The 23,275-nt window shown below is 41.0% G+C and overlaps 1 protein-coding gene across 2 annotated transcripts in view; it reads left to right on the forward strand.

Moving 5' to 3' along the window:
* Window positions 1-23,275, forward strand: part of LOC143832444 (organic cation/carnitine transporter 2-like) — a 60,710-nt gene that overhangs the window by 26,249 nt on the left and 11,186 nt on the right. For both annotated transcript variants that reach the window (XM_077326898.1, XM_077326899.1), the window contains exons 2-8: window positions 1,306-1,409; window positions 2,385-2,539; window positions 4,669-4,840; window positions 10,763-10,889; window positions 13,190-13,290; window positions 15,626-15,840; window positions 18,903-19,085. In XM_077326898.1, coding sequence (XP_077183013.1) covers window positions 1,306-1,409; window positions 2,385-2,539; window positions 4,669-4,840; window positions 10,763-10,889; window positions 13,190-13,290; window positions 15,626-15,840; window positions 18,903-19,085 — 1,057 coding nt within the window. The remainder of the gene's footprint in view (window positions 1-1,305; window positions 1,410-2,384; window positions 2,540-4,668; window positions 4,841-10,762; window positions 10,890-13,189; window positions 13,291-15,625; window positions 15,841-18,902; window positions 19,086-23,275) is intronic.

A 23,275-nucleotide genomic window follows, 5' to 3' on the forward strand; every position in this document is an offset into this window, starting at 1 on the left:
ACATACTAAATAAAATTATATCAAACTGGATAAGAGTCAAGTCATTGGAATGAAAAAAAACTAAAGGGTTTGTATTTGTATTTCCAATTAAACATAGTTCATTCTTTAAAGCTTTGATTTACTTCATAGCAATGCCTAGTGATTTGTTGAAGCTGTCTTCACCTTTTGCCTTCTTCCTTGTCTTGATGGTTATCTGTTCCTCCCCTGGCTCCTTTACAGTTTCTTCTTTATCTTGGTCATTTGTTTTCCCCCATAATATGAAAGTGTGTTGAAATGCAAATCTCAGGGAAGAGGTAGCTTTAGTTTCTCAAACATAGTCAGCATTTCCTTAGGGTTTGAAGCTGTTTATTTTTTTCCCCTCTTGATGAACGTTAAGCAAACTGAACTCTTTTTTCTTTAAAAATATTAGTAAAACTACATGGTTCCCAGCAGTGCCTTAAAGTTTAAGGAGTCAAGTCTTGTATCTATGTTATTTCCATCTTTTTGGAAAAATAAAAAATTATATATATTAAAAAAAGGTCTTGTCAATTTGGAGAGGGGTGCCATTGTGAGATAATTGTTCTTTCCCTTTAAGACCACAGACTACTGCTTCTTTCAGTGTAAAACAATGAAAGCAGATAATAATATCTTGAGGCCTTGAAATTGTATTTATTGAAGCTTTGGGGCTGATAACTCTATGAATACATTCAAAGTCTGTTGTAGCTATCAGTTTCTGATAGCTTCTTTGCTAATATATATATTATATATAATATATATATATATATATAATATATATATATATATATATATATATATATATATATATATATATATATATATATATATATATATATATATATATATATATGTTAGGGTTACTGGGATATATATATATATCCCTTCTCTATAGTGATTTTTTAGACTCAACTTCCTAGTCTGATATTTTGGACTGACCCTCTGTGCTAGTCTGTCTCTGTTATCGCCACTTAGTTGGCATTTTAGCTCTTAGCAGAGGATTACTGGCAGAATGTAAAAATCTTTAAAACTGGCCTTGAGATATCAACTTCCAGGGTTGTTAATTAGGGTGGAGAAGTAGATATTCTGAAAAAGTTTTAAGCTTTAAGCAAGTCACTCCGAGCTCCCTGGAACTCTGCCCGTCCTCACAGCACCGTAACCATGCCCTGGAATGAGAACCTTTCCAACCACCTTTGGCAGTTCAGTTTGCAGGGGCTACTACAGAAAATGCACATGTCTAGTCAATTGGTTGGGTTTTTTTACATCATATGAGTAAGTTAAAAATGCTAAAAAATTGTCTTTCTTTTCCAGTGGAATCTTGTGTGTGACAATGACTGGAAATCACCTTTATCTATCTCTTTGTTTTTTGTGGGCGTTCTGATTGGATCTTTTGTATCTGGACTACTCTCAGACAAGTAAAGTATATATATTAAAGACCTGTCTCCTTTTTTATACATTACTTTTAACCCTGAGTTAGAACTGAGTGTATAAATTGTAATCAGGAAGTTTGTTGTATTTTGCTTTCAAAGTAACGCACATCATCTTCCCACAAATCTTGTGAGTTGTTAGGGTTACTGGTTTAAGATGATTCAGTGAGTTTCATGGCTGAGTAGAGGTATAAACCTATGTCTCTCCGTTGAGAATCTGCATTTGATGAGAAATATGCAAAGAAAAAGGAAGGAAAAATTGTTCTGCCCCCTGTCTTTACTCCCTCATTCCACAAGAGGACAAGTTCCTTGTAGGCCACAGTAAAAAAGGAATAGGCTAGAACAGTCTTTTTCAAACTTTTGACTCTGGAGGAGCCCCTGAAATAACCTTTCAGGCTTTGAGTGATGTGAGCTGCAAGGCTGCCCTATGCCCCTGGAAGTGACATCATTACCTGCTACAACAAGGGAGGAGGGGAGAGACAAGAGGTGATTTAAGGTGGGAGTAGGTGTGCAGTCTCTGCCCCCTCCCACATGCAAAAACCACAAGATAACTCATGCTTGTTGCGGGGGGGGGGGGATGTACACAGCCAGTTCCCTAGCTTGTGGCCAAGTCGATTAAGGCAGGAGGCAAAAGGCTAGGTGCTCTCTGAAGCTCCCATGGATCTCCAGGGGTTTGTGGACCCGTGGTTGGGAATCCCTCTGCTAGAAAATAAAAGACCTGAATGGATTTACAGACATCAGTTCCCTCTGTTGATTGAGTGCAATTGAACCTTCAGTGATGACATTTTACTGCTATGGAATTTTAAAATATTTAAATAAATAAATGAAGGAATGATTCTCCAAATGTTTCTTTGCCTGAGAGCATGAATTAATTGTCGCTTAATTCTTTTAATCTTTTTTATACTGCCTTGTTTAATGGACTTTTGATGTTATTCCTTTCCTTCTGTTTTTGTCCCATGGTAGGTTTGGTAGGAAGAATGTGTTGTTTGCAACAATGGGAGTCCAGACTGGCTTTAGTTTTCTTCAGGTCTTCTCAACAAGCTGGGAAATGTTTACAGCGCTCTTTCTTATTGTTGGAATGGGACAGATCTCTAATTATGTGGCTGCATTTGTGCTTGGTATGTGAGCATCTTGATGTTAGTGCTAAGAAAGAAAAAAATGGCAGACAATAGTTGGTTGATTTCATTTCATTAACATTTCATTGTTAAGGTTTTGTTAGGGGGGGGATCTATAAAAACATAATTTTACATTTAAAACAAATAGTAGAAGGACCCCTTAATTAAAATTATTACAAAAGTATTAAAATAATAATTTAAAAAACAGGATCAAAATTAAATCCAAAAATTGATACATATTAATTGATACACAATATAAGATGAAAAAACTATATATTGGATATGAAACAAGACAATAAAAATAATATATGAAACAAATAGTGACCAAAGCATTTACCTAGTGTTGGAACTGTCCAGAGCAATTAAATCTTTTTACTTGCGGAGAATGACCAGTATCAGTGGTCTCCATAGGGTATAATGAAGAATCAACCCTGAGGTAAATGAGGTGTTTTTTTTTTTTGGGGGGGGGTTGAAAACCCAAAGTTTCAAAAACATTGGACCAGGGGGTCCAGTTCTATGAGCCATCAAAGAAGGTACCCTCATATTTAGTCTAATATGCATCCCTAGTTGGGACTTTGTACAATAATAAATTAATCAGCCTGGCATTTTTTTCTTTTCTGATGGCACATTGCTGGTTGTAGCCCATTTTTCTTTATCCTTGTTATTGTTAGACACATAAATGGCATCTTTTTGCTGGAGCCTGAGCAGCACTGCCTACACTGCTAAGCAAATCATAGTTCTAAGTGTTTTTAATCTTTCTTCTGCTTAAAGCAAAAGCTGCCGGTTAATGTGGAAGTAAATTTTAACATATTACATTTCGTATTATAACTTGTTTTTAGTTTTATATGTATTATATGTCATATTTAACATATTATATCTCAGTCCTAAACCTATACTGGTATTTGGATTTTAACATGCAGGCATTGCATACTTTATTTATTTATAATTAAATTTATATACTGCCGTTCCCAGCAAGCTGGCTTGCGGTGGTTCACAATAAAATATTTCATAAAAACACAATATAATCATAAAACATCATAAAATACAAAACATGATCTGGGCCCTGCCTTTATATTTTCCTCGGAAAAGACTTCAATCAAGTAACACCAACCAGTTGAGGACCCCTGACCCTAAAGAAATGCATTTGGCCTCAACCAGAGCCAGGGCTTTCTCGGCTCCTACCTGGTGGAATGAACTCCTCAAAAACATCAGGACTCTGACCTGACTTCCTAAGTTCCATATAGGCTGCAAAGACAGAGCTCTTCCTCCTGGCTTATGGTTGAGGCCCACTACGAATCTGGATTTCATCATATATTGAACCGGGCCTCCCTACCCTTATCCCCCCCCCCAACTCCTCCCAATTGAATTGCCTATGTTACACAATGCCAAATAGGCCAGAAGCAGGCAACAGTCCTTTTTCAATTTTTAATTAGAATTTCATTTTTATGGTTATTTACTATTCGTTGTTTATTGTTCAAATGTTGTATATTTCTTCAATGTTCACTGTCCTGAGATGGTCAGTGTGAGAGATTTGGTATATAAATAATCAAACTATAAATAAAAAATAAAATAAATATGTAAAATTAATGCAGTATTTAAGATATTATTAAAACTGTTCTGAAGTTTCCATTAATTTCTGTCATGCATCTTTTCTCCTATACACTTAGGGCATGTTCCACACTGTTCTGTTTGCTGCCATCTTTCACACAAGCTGCTTAACTTTGATTTGAGCAACCTAACTACATGCAAAAGCAGCCCAAAGGTTTCCATGATTATGAGGGAGCTGTACTCTTTGCCAATTAACGTATTGTATGAAGCCTAAATGCTTCGCTGTGCTGATACGATGTTCCTTTACAACTATTGTAGGCTTACTACAATATGGAAATATTGTCATGAAGAGAGAAGATCATTTAGCATTCTGAAATCATAACATGTTGGCAAACAACTTGTTGCTACATGTGTAGCTATAAATATTAATTTTGACTAAAGGCACTTCCACAATGCCCTAGTGTTTTATGTCTCTTCTTATATAGATTACAGAGATAGTTTGACATCATTTACTAGGGGAAAATAGCTAATTGGGGAGGGCTTTTTGTCTAAATTTTAATAAACTTATCCCTTGTTTTGAACAGGCGCAGAAATTCTTGGCAAAACAGTACGCATTATATACTGCACATTAGGTGTTTGCATATTTTATGCACTTGGCTACATGTTGCTGCCACTGTGTGCTTACTTCATCAGAGACTGGCGGACTCTGCTTCTGATTCTTACTTTACCAGGGGTGCTGTACGTTCCACTGTGGTGGTGAGTGTACTTTACAATAAAGGTGTTCAAATTCTCCCCCTCCTTCCTAATACCTGCTAACACCTCCTGGCGGACCAGCTCCTGGTGTTCTTGGAAGAAACTTCGGCCCTTGACCCGTATCAATCTGGCTTCCATCCCGGTCATGGGGTGGAGATGGTGCTGGTCACCAATTTGGATGATCTCCGGCAGCAGTTGGATCAAGGCGGTTCAACCATCCTCATTTTGTTAGATCTGTCAGCCGCATTTGATGTGGTCGACCATGAGTTGTTGGTCCACCGCCTTGCCGGAACGGGGATACGGGGCACAGCCTTGCACTGGATATGCTCCTTTCTCCAGGACTGGACGCAGAGAGTCGCAGTGGGGGGATGAGTTGCCGACTCTTGTTCACTCCTGTGTGGAGCTCTGCAGGGCATGGTGCTCTCCCATACTCTTTTTAACGTCTTCATGTGTCCTCTGGCTCAACTGGTCCAGAGCTATAGGCTGGTTTGCCATCAGTATGCTTATGGATGGACACCCGGATCTCCTGCTGGAACCATTTGCCAGATGTTCAGAAGCCGTGACTGGGTGGCTTGAGCAGAGTTGCCTAAGACTCAACCCCTCCAAAATGGAGGTCTTATAGCTGGGAAGGAAGGGATTGGACCAGGTAGCACATCCCCCCCCCTCAAGTCACAGATCAAGAAGGTAGCCAACCAGGCATTTTTTCATCTTTACCAGGCTCTGCTATTAGTGCCCTACCTTTCACCTGAACATCTAGCCACGGTGATCCATGCAACAGTCACCTCCAGAATTGATTTCTGTAACTTGCTTCTTTGACCCTGACCCGGATATTACAACTGGTGCAAAATGTGGTTGTTAGGGTCGTCACAGGAAAATCTTGGAGGGCCATATCCAGCCTGTGCTGAGGCAGCTCCATTGGTCGCCGTGGCCTGGATTAGGTTAAGGTCTTGGTGTTGACTAAGGCTATTCACGGTCTGGGACCCAAATACCTGAGGGACCATCTTGTGCCTTATGTCCCTTGCAGGGCCTTGCACTCTGCAGATACCAACTTGTTGACCGTTCCTGGCCCTAGGGATACTCACAACAAGGGCCAGGCCTTTTCAGTCGTGGCCCCTACCTGGTGGAATGAGCTCCCGGAGGAGCTGCGGGCTCACAGAGAGGTTTCTGCCTTCTGGAGGGCCTACAAAATGGAGTTCTTCCACCAGGTTTATAGTCTAGGGCAGTGCTAGAGCAGGTGACATGGGTCCCCTTTTCCTATTGGCACCAGAACATCTTGGTGACTAAAAATATGCTGCCTTCATAAGGGTTTGTTTTAAGGGGGTTATGGTTTTGCCATCTGTTGAAGTTTTGTATTGTTGTATTGTAGAAATTGGGGTTTTAATGGAGTTTTAAGGGATTTTATTGTTTTTAATAATTGTATGGATTGTTTTATGTAACCCGCTGCGAGCCAGTTTTCAAGAGCAACAGGCTATAAATCCAATACATAAAAGAAAGAAAGAAAGAAAGAAAGAAAGTGGGAATCTCTGTTTAACTTACGGTATAAACATATGCAGACTTGCTCCAGTGTAAACCCATTGTTTAAACCAGTCTAGGCATAGGATTGTACTGTTAATAAAAATTAAAATTGTGTTTCAACAATTTGAATAGAAAAAGAGCTGTTTTTTTTTGTACCTCACTTTTTACTAACCAAAGAAGCCTCAAAGCAGCTTTCAATCACCTCTCTTTCTTTCTCCACAATAGAAACTCCGTGGGGTAGGTGAAGCTGAGAGAGCTCTGAGAGAACTGCTCATGGCCCAAGGTGACCAGTTGGGGCATGTGGAAGAATGGGGAATCAAACCTGGTTCTCCAGATTAGAGGTCACCACTCTTAACAACTGAACCAAGATTTTAAATTACTGATAGGAATAACTTTAGTTGCAAACACAAGCTAAATATGAAATAGCTAAAATTAGCTTGATTCTCAAGACAATGAAAATTCCCTTGATGCTTGGACTGAGGACTGTTTTGTCGAGCTTTGGGACACCATTGATGCCATCACTCCAGAACACCCTCTGTGCCCTCACTCTCTCTTAACTCCATGATATATTTCAGAGTGAAGAGATATTAAAAGGTTGCTAAGGCAACTTGAGTGAATCTGGTGATGGAACTGGGATGAAGCGAAGAGAACAGACTTTGCTTTCTCTCTTTTATCTTCCTGAAGGTTTCTAGGCCCCCACCCAGCTGGCTGCATATGGAAGTGGGATCAGGAATCAAACTCAGCTCTTGAGATTAGATCTGCTACTCTTTAACCAGAAAGTGAAGAGGAACTAAAGAGCCTGTTGATGCGGGTGAAGGAGGAGAGTGCAAAAGTTGGCTTGAAACTCAACATCAAGAAAACAAAGATCATGGCATCCGGCCCTCTCAATTCCTGGCAAATAGATGGGGAAGAAATGGAGATAGTGACAGATTTTATTTTCCTGGGCTCCAAGATCACTGCAGATGGGGACTGCAGCAAAGAAATTAAAAGACGCTTGCTCCTGGGGAGGAAAGCTATGGCAAATCTAGACAGCATCCTAAAAAGCAGAGACATCACCCTGCCAACAAAAGTGCGTTTAGTCAAGGCTATGGTCTTCCCAGTTGCAATGTATGGCTGCGAAAGTTGGACCATAAGGAAGGCCGAGCGTCAAAGAATTGAGGCTTTTGAACTCTGGTGCTGGAGAAGACTCTTGCGAGTCCCTTGGACTGCAAGGCGAACAAACCGGTCAGTCCTAGAGGAGATCAACCCTGACTGCTCTTTAGAAGGCCAGATCCTGAAGATGAAACTCAAATACTTTGGCCACCTCATGAGAAGGAAGGACTCCCTGGAGAAGAGCCTAATGCTGGGAGTGATTGAGGGCAAAAGAAGAAGGGGACGACAGAGAATGAGGTGGCTGGATGGAGTCACTGAAGCAGTAGGTGCAAACTTAAATGGACTCCGGGGAATGGTAGAGGACAGGAAGGCCTGGAGGATCATTGTCCATGGGGTCGCGATGGGTCGGACACGACTTCGCACATAACAATAACAACAATAACTCTTTAACCCCTTCACCACACTGGAGCTCAAGATCAGGCTGGTAGTTGGAGGGAGGAGGGCTAGAACCCAGGAAGGTCACAGTGCAGGTGTATGTGCTAGTGCTCGTTGTATTCCTGCGTGCAATCGTCTTTACCTTTAGTTAAACAATGTTTATCAAATAAGTGTCCAAGACAGTTTATTAACAAAAGTGGAAGATAACATAAACATTACAGAAGACTTGCATTACAGTATCCAAGCAAACTGCTCTGCTATGAATCTTGAGTGGCAGCCATAGAAAGTCCTTGAAGGAATTTTTTCAAATCTCTGGATCTTGCCATCTTAGGAACTTGAAGGCATAAACGTAGAGATATAACTATCTTGGATTTGAACAGTGCCAAAGATGTGATGACAGACCTCCCAGATTTAATTTGTCTGTCCCAAACTTTCATAGTCTTCATTATTTCATCAACGAATACCAGCTTCATATGAGGTGTTTCTAAGTATACTAGTGGACTAAGATAGTGTTTTTTAGGCTCTGGTAGCCAGGTTTTATTGATTTTGTTTCTTTTTTCTTTCTAATGAATGAAAAGCCCCTTGGAGACTCCCAGATAAGACAGGAATGTGATACATTACACACACCCTCCAATAAATAAATAAAATCCCCAGCAACTATTCACACACTCCACACTGTGGGATGGACAGATTCCCATCTTGCCGTGTCCTCCCTCTGAAGATGCCTGCTACAGTTACTAGTGAAAAGTCAAGGATTAAAACTACCAGAACATGACCACACTGACAAGAATACACACAACAGCAAGCAGATTGTTCTGCCTTGAGCTGTAACTTCTGCTATATACTTCTGCTTATTCTGAACCCTTGCAATAATAAAAATAATACTGTAGATTTACAGTGCAATCCAAAGGCAAGCTACATCCCTCTAAACCCACTTGCTTAGTTTTGAACTGCTAGTGTTTCCACAGCTTTATCCATCTGTTCACTGCCGAGAACTACTTAGGTTAAGTTCTCCTGACCCCATTGGATTATGTTGCAGGAAAAAAATCCATATTGGTGGTGCCATAGTACGTTCTTAAGGCAATAAACAAGTGAAGACCTACAAGACTCATGAAAGGAAATTCTGTCTTCACCTCACCCCCACTCACTCAGCAGGCCAGCCACTCACCAGCCGGCCCACTCCGTAGAATCATCACTGCCTATGTGCCTCCTGCTGTGGCTCCTTGCCTCAAGTGGTGAAGAAAGTGGCAGTTCCTCCTTCCCCAAGAACCCACTCACAGCACACCCTCTGTGGCTGGGAGGTGAGATGGGGTCTACTGCTTCTCTTTCCATTGCCGGCCTCCAGCACCCTTGCTAGAGTAGCTAAGTGGCAGCAATGACTCCTACTCTTCCTTTACCTGATTGCCTCCTGTTTGAATTTGTGTAGAAAACTGGTCTTTGTTTTGGTTCTTTTAATTTGAGGATTTTTTGCAAACCTGGGTGCCCTTCCTCCAGTAAAAATATTATTATTAGTGTTGTTGTTTTTGTTGTTGTTGTTTTCATGTCTACACAGCCCTGGTCCACAGATTTAAGTTTCCGCAGATGGGGCCATATTAGAAATATTGATGAATGCATTTGTTTGTTTGTCTCCTATTTGGAAGTATCAACTCGCAGTTATCCAAACCTTAGAACAAAGAAAAATATATGAATCTAGTTTTTGGTTACCTGGCTCAAAATATTGTGCTATGTTAACATTGGCGACAGTTAATTTAGGGCACAAATCAGCCATCTCACATGTATGCCTGTAATAAATATAAGTAAATATACATTTTATTTGCATTCAGTCATTAGCAAAGAAGCTATTCCATAAAGTAATACTAGTTTATTGGATCCATAGGGCAAGTGCATACAACTAGCAAGTGGAAAATAGCATGTGCACAGAAGGAAAGAGGCCATTCTGTACCATGTTTACCATGTGGTCCTGATACCCACTCATGCACATATGCACACACACATGTACACAAACATCTTGTGGTGCAGCTGCCATTGCCTAAATTGTAACCCCTGGTTAGGCCCTCAGGCTTCCAACTTGATCCTGTTATAGTTATCATAAAACCCCAGGCCTACGTCACTCACTGCTGCATTTTCCCCTAGGCATAGGCATCATCTATTTCAATCCATACTTCAATGCACTGTAACTGCTGTGATGCAATAACAGAGTAATCTTGTGACTACTTAAAGACTGACTATTTTTGGCATAAGTTTCCAGAAACCAGAGCACACTTCGATGCATGAAGTGTTACATTCTATTGGCACAGAAAAGAGCTGTTACAAAGAGAAGGCAAAAGGCCCAGTTTCATAGGACAAAGTGTACTACATTATATTCCACAGTGCAGGTAAAAATGAGATGCAGTCAAAAGAACAAAGAAACCACTTAAAGTTAGTGTGGACCATTCCCAGCTGTTAATGAATTGGCAAAGCAGGATGAATCTGAACAGTGCACAGAAACCTGTAAAGAAAAGCTCCTGCCTTTTATGTGTTGGGTACAAATTTCTCTGCCAGCTGAATGGCACAGTATCCCCTCTGACGAAGTGGGATGTTGTTCAAAGAAGGTTATGCTAGATGCCACAAGGCACAACTTTTATTTTGGCTTTTCAGCAGACCAATGTGGCTACACCTCATTGACAATGCATTAACAGAGTAAAACTGATTAACATATTTCCTGTCTGAATTCCATGCATGTAATTGCCAGTGAGTGGTTTCCCCCTGCAGGCCCTTGTTTGTCACAGCACAATTTGCTCTAGTTTTTTGTTATCAAAGTTACATGTCTGAGGGTGGAGATTTGACAACCCAAGCTGTTGTGGCGAAATTGTTGTATATAAGTTCTGTTGAAACATGTTGCAGGTTCATCCCAGAATCCCCTCGGTGGCTGCTCTCTCAAGGAAGGATTCAGGAGGCAGAAGCAATCATTCAGAAGGCTGCTAAGAAGAATGGTGTTCTAGCCCCAGACATCGTATTTGATCCTGTTGAGGTACATGTGCCTCTGAGTGCATCTGCTGTTTGTTTCCTTACTCCCTCCACCTTTCCTTCGCCTCCTGTTTATGTCCTATGAAATAAAGTATACACAATGTCCTTACATAAAGCTGTTCATGGTATGGCTGTGTGTAGTGTACCTGCTATATGGCAACAGTCTGGTTTAGGTTTCTATAAAACAACTGACTGTGCTTGAGAAGTTATGCAAGCTTTGCAGCTGCCTCTTTATACATGTTTTGGGTTCTTGGCTTAGGAGGTGAGATATACTTTGCAAAAACACAGTTTGAAACATAGCTTGCAAAGGAATTTTGATGGCAACTCTGCTGTTTAAACTTGGATTTGCACCTACTTGTACCTGGGCAGTTTACTGGAAATGTTCATGCAGACACATTCTCCCCACCACCACCACAACCACCACCACTTGACATTATTTAATAATGGGCTGTTGCCTTGGAGGCTTGACTGTGGCACAGTGGTAGAGCATCTGTTTGCTATGCAGAAGGTCTCAAACTCAGTCACCAGCTACAAGATGAAGTCATGATAAGAGATGTGAAAGACTTCTGCCTGAAACCTTGGAGAGGCACTGACAGTCTGACATTTCTGACCTTGTTGGATCAATAATCTGATTCAATAGAAGGCAGCTTCATGTAACTCCAGGGCTGTTGTGCAGTGTGCACATTGCATCACAGTGGAACCAAGCTATATACGGTCTAACAGGTTCTAGAGTAACTTTTAATTACTCTAGAGGAGGAAAGCTGATTGAGGAGGAAAGCTGATAGGAATCAAGAGATATCCAGTTAGCATCCTTTCAGTGTGGGTAGATGATATGACGGTTGTATTGCCTCAGGTTAGAAGCTAGTAGTGAACAAGAAAAGATTAACAAATAGTTGATATAATGGCAAAAATATCACAAAAATTATTATTTATTTAACATGTAGACTACCCCTCTTGAAGCAGTTTACAACATATTAAAATTCTGGTTAAAATGCAGTAAAAACGAAGACAATAAATATTCCTCAGTGCACCCCATTATCCTGTTTCTTAGCCACTTGTTTACTGGTGGAATGATCCCAGGAGGGAAAGAGGGAGGGCCATAAAATTGGACTGTAAAGGAAAATGAAATATATAGGGGGAAATAATTCTGATAATATTCTAAAAGCTTGAAAACCAAGAGTGCCAAGTATTAGAAGAAAACATTTATTTAGAAAACTTAAATACTGCCTCCCTTGGAAACCAGGATAAAGTAGGAATATCAGTGTTAAGGAGTTCTACACTGAGCCCCATGGATCCCCAGAGTGAGAGAGTTCAAATAATGAAACATTTTCTTTTAAATGTATATATTATAAGTTTATTAGAAAGAATTTAAGAAACTTTGTTAATCAGAATTTATTAAATACAGCCCATCAGTCTGAAATAAGCAACACAAAACCATAAAGCTAACTTCCAGCCTGAAACTCAGAGATCTGGATCAGGTGGTACGTACTTGTATTCTTGCACATGTAGGCCATAATTAAAATACTCAAATGACGTTGCTGCAGCAAAACCATGGAAGTGAGCAATTGAATATTCAGCCTAGCATATCTCTTCTCTTACACCAAACTAAATACAATCTCAGGCCTATGAGAATCAGTTGGCTCCATTGAACCAGTTAGACTCCACCATTGCAGGAACCCTCCAGAAAATTGTCTCATCTCTTCAACTCACCCCTTCTCATTCCAAGATACTGGGTTCCTTACAAAGTCCATTATTCCAGGCAAGACATTGTCTTTGAAGTCACTAAGGGAGCCAGACTCCAGTTAGGAACGTCTGCAAAATGGAACCAATTTAAAATTACACAGATTAATCCTTGGTAGGAGGATGACAGTCTGACAGTCAGAAATCTGCTGAAAATCAATGGGATGCAGTTACAGACATCTGCACCCCAATGTAATCTGTAACCCGCACTGTATGGAAAACAAGAGGGTATTGTAGGAGGGACTTAGAAATCCCACTCAATGTAGCTGTGGAAATAGAATCTATTCACAGGAATTTGATACTGTGTGTATCTCTCAGATCACTCTAGTTTCATAGTCACATTTCCTGGAACTGTCATTTAGATTTAAAATGGCTGCTTACTGTATTACATGCTGCATTAACCATATGAACATTTTTTAAAAATCCCTGCACTAGGAAAGAAATTGCATTTCTTTCCCATCAAGCATGTTACAGAGATTTGCTGTCATTTGCTCAGTGACTTTATTGATGTTTTATTTCAATAGAAATGAATTGGTTTTTATACACATATGTCTGTCTTTCTAGCTACCAGATTTGAATTCCCAGAACCAACAGTCATTCAGCATTTTGGATCTAGTGAGAACCCGAAATATAAGATGTGTCACTATCATGTCTGTGATCATATGGTAAGCAAATGTTAAACATGCTCTAAGAATTCACCCAAATAAGCTGAAGCCCAAGAATTGCATTTCTGAAGACTGGAGGTCTCAGATTGATAAAGTGTTTTTCGTAAATATCGTTATGCTACAGCTGTGCATGGCACTTATTAACGTAAGGAAATATCCCTACCACAGAAACCTCATAATTGAAATGGCTTTTGCTAGAGTACTTGCTGGCCATCCAAGTGTTCAATTTTCACAGCAAAGAAGTACCTGCATAAGATAATATGATAACAGTTTCTAGACTCTACATTTAAGACTGCCAGTGGAGCTGAATGACTTAAATGCAAAGGAGCACTTCTGTTGGGATAAAAACTTCTGCAAGCAGAATTTTTCCTCTCTCCTCCCACTGCAGACTGAAATTCATAGAAATTAGCACAACTGATTTTGGCCCATTATGCACGGCCGCCGAAACGGCGAATTTGGGTCACATCGAAAAAGCGGAGGGGGAAGACGCAACGCATACCGGTTATACACGGGGCGGGGCGTGACGGCGGCAAAACCCAGAGTAACCGATTATGCACGCGCCGATCCGGGCGCCGCTTCTGGTTGCGCCCCGCTCACCCGGAAGCTGTGCTTTCTTCCGCGTTTCACTGACGCGGCTTTTTCGGCGGCATGCACCGAAGCTGCAGCCGGTTGCAGCCGGCTCCGTGCGTTATCCGTGATTTTAGTCGCCGCCATTCCACCCCGAATGTGCGCTAAAACCCCCGTGCATAATGGGTCTTTGTGTTGCCTGAATGCCAGTGTTCTAATAAATTAGGCTTTGTTTCTTTATCATAAACTAGGACTCTAAGCTGCCTACATATTTTGTCTCCCCATATTATCTCGTTTAAAGCTGTATAATCAGCATCTTTACAGGAGGCATCCGGTGCTATATACCAAATGAGATTCTTTGAAGCTGAATTATCATCCATATAAAAAGCTCTCACACATAAATGAACAAATCAGGAAGAAGGCTGAATCCTACTCCTTCCATTGCTCTGCTATTTATTTATATGTCAGGAGACTTATACATGAAAGAGCATTCAAGTATTAGCACTGTCCTTAGTTTATTTAAACATACTTAGACCAGAAGAGTAGTAAAAAACAGAGAAATATAAGTAAGATAAAAATAATAGGGGGAAAGTAACAAACCCCCATCCATAAGCCAGAATATTACAAGTTCAACAGAGCGTTCAAATATTCTGTTCCCCCACCTGCAGTTTTAAGTAATAGTCTTGATAATCTTCTAAGAGCTGATTGAGCTAGATTCTTGAATAGGATGGCAATCTGTTCATATAGAAGAGAAACTGGCATGTGTCTCTCTTTTCTGTTGTGCATCAAAAGAAACGTTACAATAACATACTTCATGATATTAATCTTCAAAAGGGCTGGGGAGAATGAATCCTGACAATATCAAGATAGTGTTGGTTGGGAAAGGCAAGATCTTGAGAGCATTGTCTTCCCTACATTTCATGGGGTTCAGCTGGAGAAGTAAATGTATTGCCCCATACCAGTTACATTCTGCTAATAGCCTCCTCTTGGGACTGACTGTTCCACCACAGCAAGATCACAGGCCTTCATTGGTGGCCTTCGTCCTTTGGAACAGCCTGCCAGAGTGGATGAGCAGGGCACCTTCTCTTGCTTCATTTAGGAAAACATATAAGAGAGTCTTATATCAGAGAGTATTTGGTGGAGGGTAAAATGTTCCAACACATTTGGCTATGAGTTTGTTGATCCTGTCTATTTTAATTTTTGTGGGTTTTAAATGTGAATGTTTCCACTCTCCTTTCATTATGCAGGTTGTGTAAAACAGAATTGTTCAGGATGGCATTTTAATAAAGGAAATAAGGCAGTGGTATAACTGAACAGTTCAGATCTGTATTTTTATAAAGGGGATAAAGTCTTTATTGCAATATTAATGCATTGTCTTCCACTTTTATAATATAAACAATTCTTTGTTTATATGTCACAGCTTACCTTTTTGTTGTTGTTGTGTTGTTTTCAGTCCTGTAATTCACCAGAAGTTCAGTATGAAAGCTGAGTAAAGCTTTACTCAGGAGTATCAGCTCTGACCCTCCACAAATCTTTGTAAAGTAAATGTCTCTTTGAAAAGGATGAAGAAGGATGGCTGTATGTTAAAGCCTTGGAACTATAATTAATTTTGTAGTCTGAATGAACATGTTTAAGGTTTGTGCTTGAATACAAATAGCAAGAAAGTAAAGGCAAAGCTTTTTTCTGCTTGCAGAATACTTGTTTCTACATGTCTACATGGTTTTAGTCCAAAGAAGCAACGTGATTACATAGTAGATCTCTCTTACAGGATGGTCATTTCCATAGGCTACTTTGGCCTTTCTTTGGACACGCCTAATTTGCATGGAAACATCTATCTGAATTGCTTCTTCTCAGCACTAATTGAAGTCCCAGCATACACCATATCTTGGCTGCTTCTCCAGCATCTGCCCCGGCGGTATTCAATGGCAGGAGTCTTGTTCTTAGGAGGATGTGTTCTTCTATTCATTCAGTTGGTGCCTGCACGTAAGTCCATTGTACTTGAAGCCAAGTTTTACATTGTCTCTGCAGATGAAGTGCACAGAAAAAGCCAGCTTGAAAATGGAGACCCAGTAAGCATGCCATCAGCGTTTTTGTGTGTGTTAACATCCTTCTCAAAACATAACCACCTATAAAAACATTGAGATGTCTGCTCCCTGCTCCCTGCTTCTTGTGTCTCCCTGCTCGCTTCCCTAGTTCACAGCGACTAATGCCATCACTGCCTTCCTCCTCATGTTGGGAATCAAAGTGCTCTGGAGCCTGGTGCCAGCAGCCCAGCCTTCTTCCAGTCTTAGATGCCCACCTGCAGAATATTTTGTTTTCTTGCTGCAAGGGAAGGCAGTAACAGCAGTAACAAGAGATGAGGGGTCAGACTGAAATATCAGCATTTGAGTAATTGTATGCATGAGACAGAAACTAAATAAAATGAAATATTTAATTGATATGCAACATGCCTACAAGTGCTGTTTGCTTCCTTTCTGGATTCTGTCTTGATCGTAAGGTAAGGGATAACAGGAATTCCAAAATTAAATCAGAGTCCAGTAGCACCTTTAAGACCAACAAAGATTTATTCAAGGTGTGAGCTTTCGAGTGCAAGCACTGCCTGTGCTACTTCAGACCAACACGGCTACTCATTTGAATTATAAGGGCCACAAGTCTTAAGGAGTACCAAGGAACACAGCAGCTGATGTTCTGATAGAAGAGAACTGCTGGACTCACAAAAATAAAGCAAAGCATGAAACACCTGAAAGTAGGGCCTGTGGGTAGAAGATGCAATAGATTATAGTACTCCCTGCTAAATCATGAGTTCCCAAGGCTGCAATGGTTCTCCAGGAATGTATCGGTGTGCCATGTTCCAAACCCTGTCCCCTGATAAGTGAGATAACGCATTTGCAATGTCATAATTGACACCTGCAACGTATTTTGCTGATAAGGAAATGTTATCGTTGAGGCAGGTGAGAACAAATTTACATCACACATCAGGCACAATCTTCTCAGAGCAAGAGGACTGGTAATTAATAGTGCATACCATTGGTTGATCATCACACCAAAATGTGACTCATTTGTTAAGAAAATATACACCCCAAATGACTGCAGCGACTATGATAGGAAACATGTAAAATGTAAGATCCTTCAAAATACCAAATTCCTGCCGCTGGGCAGCCCATCACTGAGGACAGCAATGATGAGAAAAATAAACAGCAAAACTCAGGTTCCCAGCCACATCAAACTGTAAAGAATGAAAGGGGCGATTGCCAAATAGATACCCCACTGAATTTTTTCAGAAATTGATGCCAAACATAAGATCTGCCTTAATACCTTTGGTAACTCTAATGTGATGATGAAGAGGAAAAAACCATGCTGTGGGACAAACCGTGCATCTCCTTCAATGGGCATTTCTTAAATCATTTTTCCCAGTACAGAATGAAGGGCAGAAACCTTATTAGGAAATCATGAAATGCCCAATTTTGACTGCAGTAATACGCTAATTTTTTTTTCAGATTGAGGCCCACACATGCGCTCATCTGTCTTAAGTAATAAAAAATCATCTACAAAATATCCATCCAGAATATGCTCCCAGAACTTTCTAGGCCAGTGGATTTCATCCATGACCCTTTAATACAGTTCCTCATGTTGTGGTGACCACCAACCATAAAATGATGCAAGTGTTCTTTCACAGAAATAAACCAAAACTGACCAATGGCGTGAAGTTCCATGGTTCATGATTGTATGTAAATGTTTTTTTCTGGGGTTTCTCAGTTCAGTTTTGCTTCTTGTCCCACTGAGCTGCACCACCACCTGGAGTGCCTTGCAGGAGACTGCACTATGCTGGAGGCTCTGCTGGAGTGACTAGCAGCTGAACGTGGGCAGCTGCAAGAGGAGCAGCAACAGAAAGAGTGCTCCCCTGGCCAAGCTGCTCGCCCTGCTGCAACCCCTGTGAGAGGGTCATTCGACCCCCAAAGGGGTCCTGACTCCAAAGCTGAGAACCACTGTCCTAAGCAGATGAATGTTAGGTTGGGGGAGGGTGGTCTTCTGCATCCCTTAAGGCTGGAGTAGCTTAGCTAGCATCATGCAGTTCAGATCTATAAATAGAGCCAGTACCTGCTCCCACCCCACCACCTCTGCTTCCAGCCACAAGATGGCAGACTGGGGATATGAGCCCCTCTGATGCATGTGTGGAATTCTCATCAGAGGAAGAGTCACCTGTCCCCAAGTCACTGACAGTGAACCCTTATTCCTGTGTTGACTAAGAGTTGTGCTTCCTAAGCCAAAGAGCCATACCAAGCCAAGGGATCCACAGAGGAACCAAGCCAAAGATTTAAATAGGTCAGGGTAGACACTTAAGTCACTCTTGCAGAGCCCACTAAAACTTTCTGCATTTGCTTGGGCCCTAGATCACGTGGAGCTGACTAGAGTGGTCACCTGAGGTTCCCATCTTTGCTGGCCAGTGAGCAATGTGCAGGAAACCTCCTCCTGAACCCTTCAAGCCCATGCTGCAATCTAAATCTCTCTAAGTATGCCTTGGCCATGTTCACTTTTATATTAATTATATAAGCTACATTGTTGCAACATGACACAGTATTATGTTTGCTGTGACAGACAAGTAGCAAAGGTTTTCACTTGGATGAAGGCAGGGAACAGTTCCTGTTGGCCATAAAAGATAGGACCCACCGTAATGGCTTTAAACTATGTTTAGAACAGTACTGGCTAGATATTAGGGGGGAAATTTTCACAGTCAGAGTAGTCAGAAGTGGAATCAGCTGCCTAAGGAGGTGGTGAGTTCCCCCTCACTGGCAGTCTTATAAAGCAGCTGGATGTATACTTATCATGGATGCTTTAGTCTGGTTCTTCATTGAGCAGGGAGCTTGACTAGATGGCCTGTATGGTCCCTTCCAGCTCTTTGATTCTAACTCCCTATTTTGTTTTTATGTTTTTTTCTGCTAAAAATAAGTGGAAATAAAGTAAATGGCGGTAAACGCACAAGGCAGAAAAATTAATTGTGGAGTGGCAATAGTGTTACTGATACATGCTTTGCTTCTCAATTGTAGACCTCCATGTGGTATCCATTATTTTAGTGATGATTGGAAAATTTGGGATCACAGCCTCCTTCTCAATAGTTTATGTCTACACTGCTGAGCTCTACCCGACAGTTGTGAGAAACATGGGAGTGGGTGCCAGTTCAATGGCTTCGAGATTTGGCAGCATCCTCTCACCTTACTTTGTATATCTCGGTAAGTTACCAATATTCTTATGTTCCACCAACCCAGTATTAAGGTCCACTTATCCATCAAACCCTTGCGCTTCCCCCACACACATTAATATCCACTTTTTTTTGTTATCTGTGAGAACTTCTTTATGTTCTCCCATGGTTCTAGGACTCCATCCTTGATGGGTGATTCTCACCGTTGGTGCTAGGGAGGCAGGCCTTAAATTTACTTCCTCTTCCTGTCTCCCTGGTAGAACCACCCTCATCTTCAGTTTTTCTCCTGCCTGCAGGGAGTGCGGTTGTGTAAGCATTAGCACTTCACCCTTTTTAATAGAAGCTACATTAAGAATGTTAGTTTGAATTTCTATACTAAAATCCTTCTACTCCTTCTTTCCTCTGTATCTTTCCCTCCCATTTCATTTCCCAGGGGGGAAAATTGGGGGGGGGGGAGTTCATAGTTAGAGTTATTTAGTTTATAAGCAAAGTTAACAATAACAATACACAGATTAGCAAAATGAACAGAGATAGTCAGGATACATCAAGCAGTTTAAGTTTAAAAACTGAAGACAAACATTCAGCCGTAATAAAGGTGACATTGGCATCCTTATCGCTCAACAAAAATTGGCACATCAGGTCTTTTGAATGATTTCTCCATTTGGGTATAAGAGGTATAACGAGCCTTCGCTGGACAATAAAGAAGGGACAATCCAGTAAAATATGTTGCATGGTGTCAGGAGTGTTTAATTCACAGGGACATAGTCTATTTTTGAAAAGAATCTTGGCAAATCTCCCTTGTAATACTTTGGATGGAAAGGCGTTGAGCCGTGCAAGCGAAAACGCTCTGCGATAAAGGGGATTGCCAAGTTATAGAAATAAGTTGGCATTATCCCATGCTTCACTTGGAAACCAAGAGCACGAGGAGAGCAAATTGCCAAGACAGTAGGATGGACTTTTTGGAATTCCTGATCGAGGAGCCTTTGTTTAATTTGGCACATAATGGAAGATTCATTCAGAGATAAGATGTAATTGTAGTCAATGCCAATTTGTTGGAGTGTAGTCAGGATGGTAGAGAACCATTTAAAATTTTTAAAGTCTCTCAATAAACAGGCCAATAGACTATCTGATCGAAAATGCAGTTTTAGCCAATATTTGAAGGTAGAAATCCAGGCCTTAGTTTCGAGAAGATTATAGCCGATTTCGAGACGTAAGGAGGAGTAAGGGACACAATTTGGAGTTCCCAAAATCTGCCAGAAAAAGGCAGACTGTAAGCTTTCCAAGTTTTTGTTAAAAGCTGAGGTCCACAGAGGGATGCCATATAAAATTTGGGGAAGAATTTTTGAGTCAAACACACAACAGGCAGCTGGGACAAACTGATTACCTTTGAAGAAGAAAAAACAGTTTAAATGGGTAGTAGAACATTTAGCCTGCAAAATAATCCTATTTCTATGTTTGGTCCAGTGCAAATTATGTTGGAAGGGCAAAGTTAATAGTTAATATTTAGAGTTTAAAGTTTTAAAGTTAGATTGATCGTTAAATTGTTCAGAAATTTGCTTACTGCCCGAATGGCAACAAGCATTTTACAAGATGACTATTTGTCGGAGTCAGATCTCCCAGGCATGCATGGAGCGGCCGGTGGAGCTATGGGCCCGGTAGACTGCGTTCCATCGGGAACCTTACTGACCGTGGCAGCCCTGGAGCAGCCCGAGAAGCCTAGGAAGGCTACTTGAAAACCAGCCAAAAGGCGGCGTGGAGAGAAGTGTGACCGGGCTAGCAGAGGCGTTCTGCATAAACAAACAAGCTCCAGAGGCAATCCTGAGTGCGTCATGGCTAGCTCTGCAGGGAGCATTCCCCTCGTGCAGGGCAGCCATGTGATGAGCACTGAGTTACGCCCGGGGGAAGGAGTCCCCCTAATGGCTGAATGCCAAAATGACAGCGTGAATTCTATAATACAAGGTGAATCCCAAACCTCTGTTGGCTCTCTGGGACACCCACAGCCTGGCACGTATTCTGAAGACAGACCTACGAATGTGAGTGAGGGGCTGCCTGCTGGCATGTCCTCTGAAATGTTCAATTTTATGAAGTCTATGTTAAGAAACGAAATGAATTTGTTTTGTCAGCAGAGGTCTGCTTTAAGTGTGCCTTCTTTACCTTTACCGCCTAGGATGCTGCATCCTCCCATTCAATATTATTCCCCATCGCATTCTGTTCACTATGAGCAGGTTTCTCATTCCGTTCCTACCAAGGTGGCTAGAAAGAGATGCTATAATGTACCTATGTCCTCAGGATCGTCTGTGAGCGATCCAGAAGAAGGTGAGTTTCTGACGGATGAAGAACAGGGGACACAGGCGGTGGAGGAAGATATTCAGGTCCCTGAGCCAACTCAGAGATTTTTTAAACTGGAGGATTTTCAAGATTTATTACATAAATGTATTGTGGCCTTAGCCCTTATTCAACCAGAGGCAGCTGAGGCACCACCAGAAAAAGATATGAAGCCTAGAGTGAAAGGTAAGGAAGAATTTTTTCCTCCCGTGGAGATAGTACAAAAGGTGTTTCCTATGCCTGAGTTTTTTGAAAAAAAAGATTAAGGCAGAATGGCAGAAATCTATGGCTAACAAGCAATTTCTGGCATTTATTTTAAAAATGTACAAACTCTCAGACTACGCTGAAGAGTTTTTTGCAAACTTCTCTGGTTGATGCGCCAGTCACGGCTTTACAGGCACAGGGTCTGGTGTCTCAGGATGGTGAAGGTCACCTTAGAGACTAGATGGATAAAAAGGCAGACTTCTCTCAAAAAGGCGCATGAGGCTGTAGCTATGGCCATTAGAGTCTCGTTCACAGCTTCCATAACAGCTAGGGCTTCGATAGTCTGGACTAGAAAGCTGGTAAGATTAATTCCTGAAGCAGACAAGAAGTCTACTGAAGGTGTATCACGACTATTGAAGGCAGTTTGTTATTTAGCAGATACTACTTTGGATACAATTATTTTTGCAGCCAGGGGACTTGCGTCCCTGGCAGCTGCTAGGCGGGTTCTTTGGCTGAGGGCCTGGTCCTCAGACAACCATTCCAAATCCATTGTTATTGCCTAACCGTTTCAGGGAGATAAATTGTTTGGCGACACATTGAATAGAATTTAGATTGAAACCCGAGATAAAAAACTAATGATGCCAAAGTTTGTTAGACACAATAATGATAGAAAGTTTCAAGGCTTTTCTTTCAGATCGCAAAGCATTCTGCCAAAATTTCGGGATAACAGGAGAGGATTCTGGGGGAATAGTTGATATTCCTTTTGTAGGGGACATTACTCCCGATATACCAGACAAGGCTTCAGCAGACAGGAGAAGTCAGACAGGGACTCCTCCCAGAATAAAGCATGACTCCCCAGAGGACGGGGAGATTCCGGTAGGGGGTCGTTTGGCGTTGTTCCCTCACAGATGGTTGAATGTGCAGTCCGACAAATGGGCTGCAGAGATAGTTCAGGTTGGTTACAAAATAGAATTTTTTGCAGTTCCCCCCAACAGGTTCTGGTGTTCCCATTAAGTGCAAATCAGCTCAAGAGAGATGCTCTGCTAAAAGCGGTCCAGCATCTACTAAACATAAGAGCAATAGAGATAGTTCCTGCAGAGGAACAGAAAAAAGGAGTATACTCAATTCTGTTTACAGTGCCAAAATCAAACGGGGATTGGCATCCAATTCTATTTTTTTTTAATATAATGATTTTTTTTATTTTCATAAAGATAGAAATATAATAATCATTTGAGAATATACGACCCCACATTGACTCCACAGTGATATAAACTTTTGCCCAAAACTCTAAGAGCCATGAGTCTAAGAGCCGTCCACATTTCCACTACATTTAAAAAAAAAAAAAAAGGCCTGTTTAGATATACAAAAGAAAAGTTATTATTAGTCAACTTACTTGAGAGATCGTAAACCTCACATTAACTGCTTGATACAATCTAAGAGCTATCCTAGCAGATATTTCTAGGTTTGAGTTAGATGCTTAACATTAAACATTTCTTATAGCACAGTATGAGTTTTGGCCCTGTATCAATACCCTGATGAAGGGAGAGGAAAGTAGGGCTTTGCCTTAAAGATGTACAAAGAAAAAAAATTACAAAAGGATTTCATAATTTCTCCTTATCCTTAATACAGATACATCTACAAACCATTTATACTTGACCCATTCTAAGAGCCATCCTGACAGGTATAAGTTGA

The sequence above is a fragment of the Paroedura picta genome, chromosome 3, assembly GCF_049243985.1.
Source record: "Paroedura picta isolate Pp20150507F chromosome 3, Ppicta_v3.0, whole genome shotgun sequence".
Lineage (NCBI taxonomy): Eukaryota > Metazoa > Chordata > Lepidosauria > Squamata > Gekkonidae > Paroedura > Paroedura picta.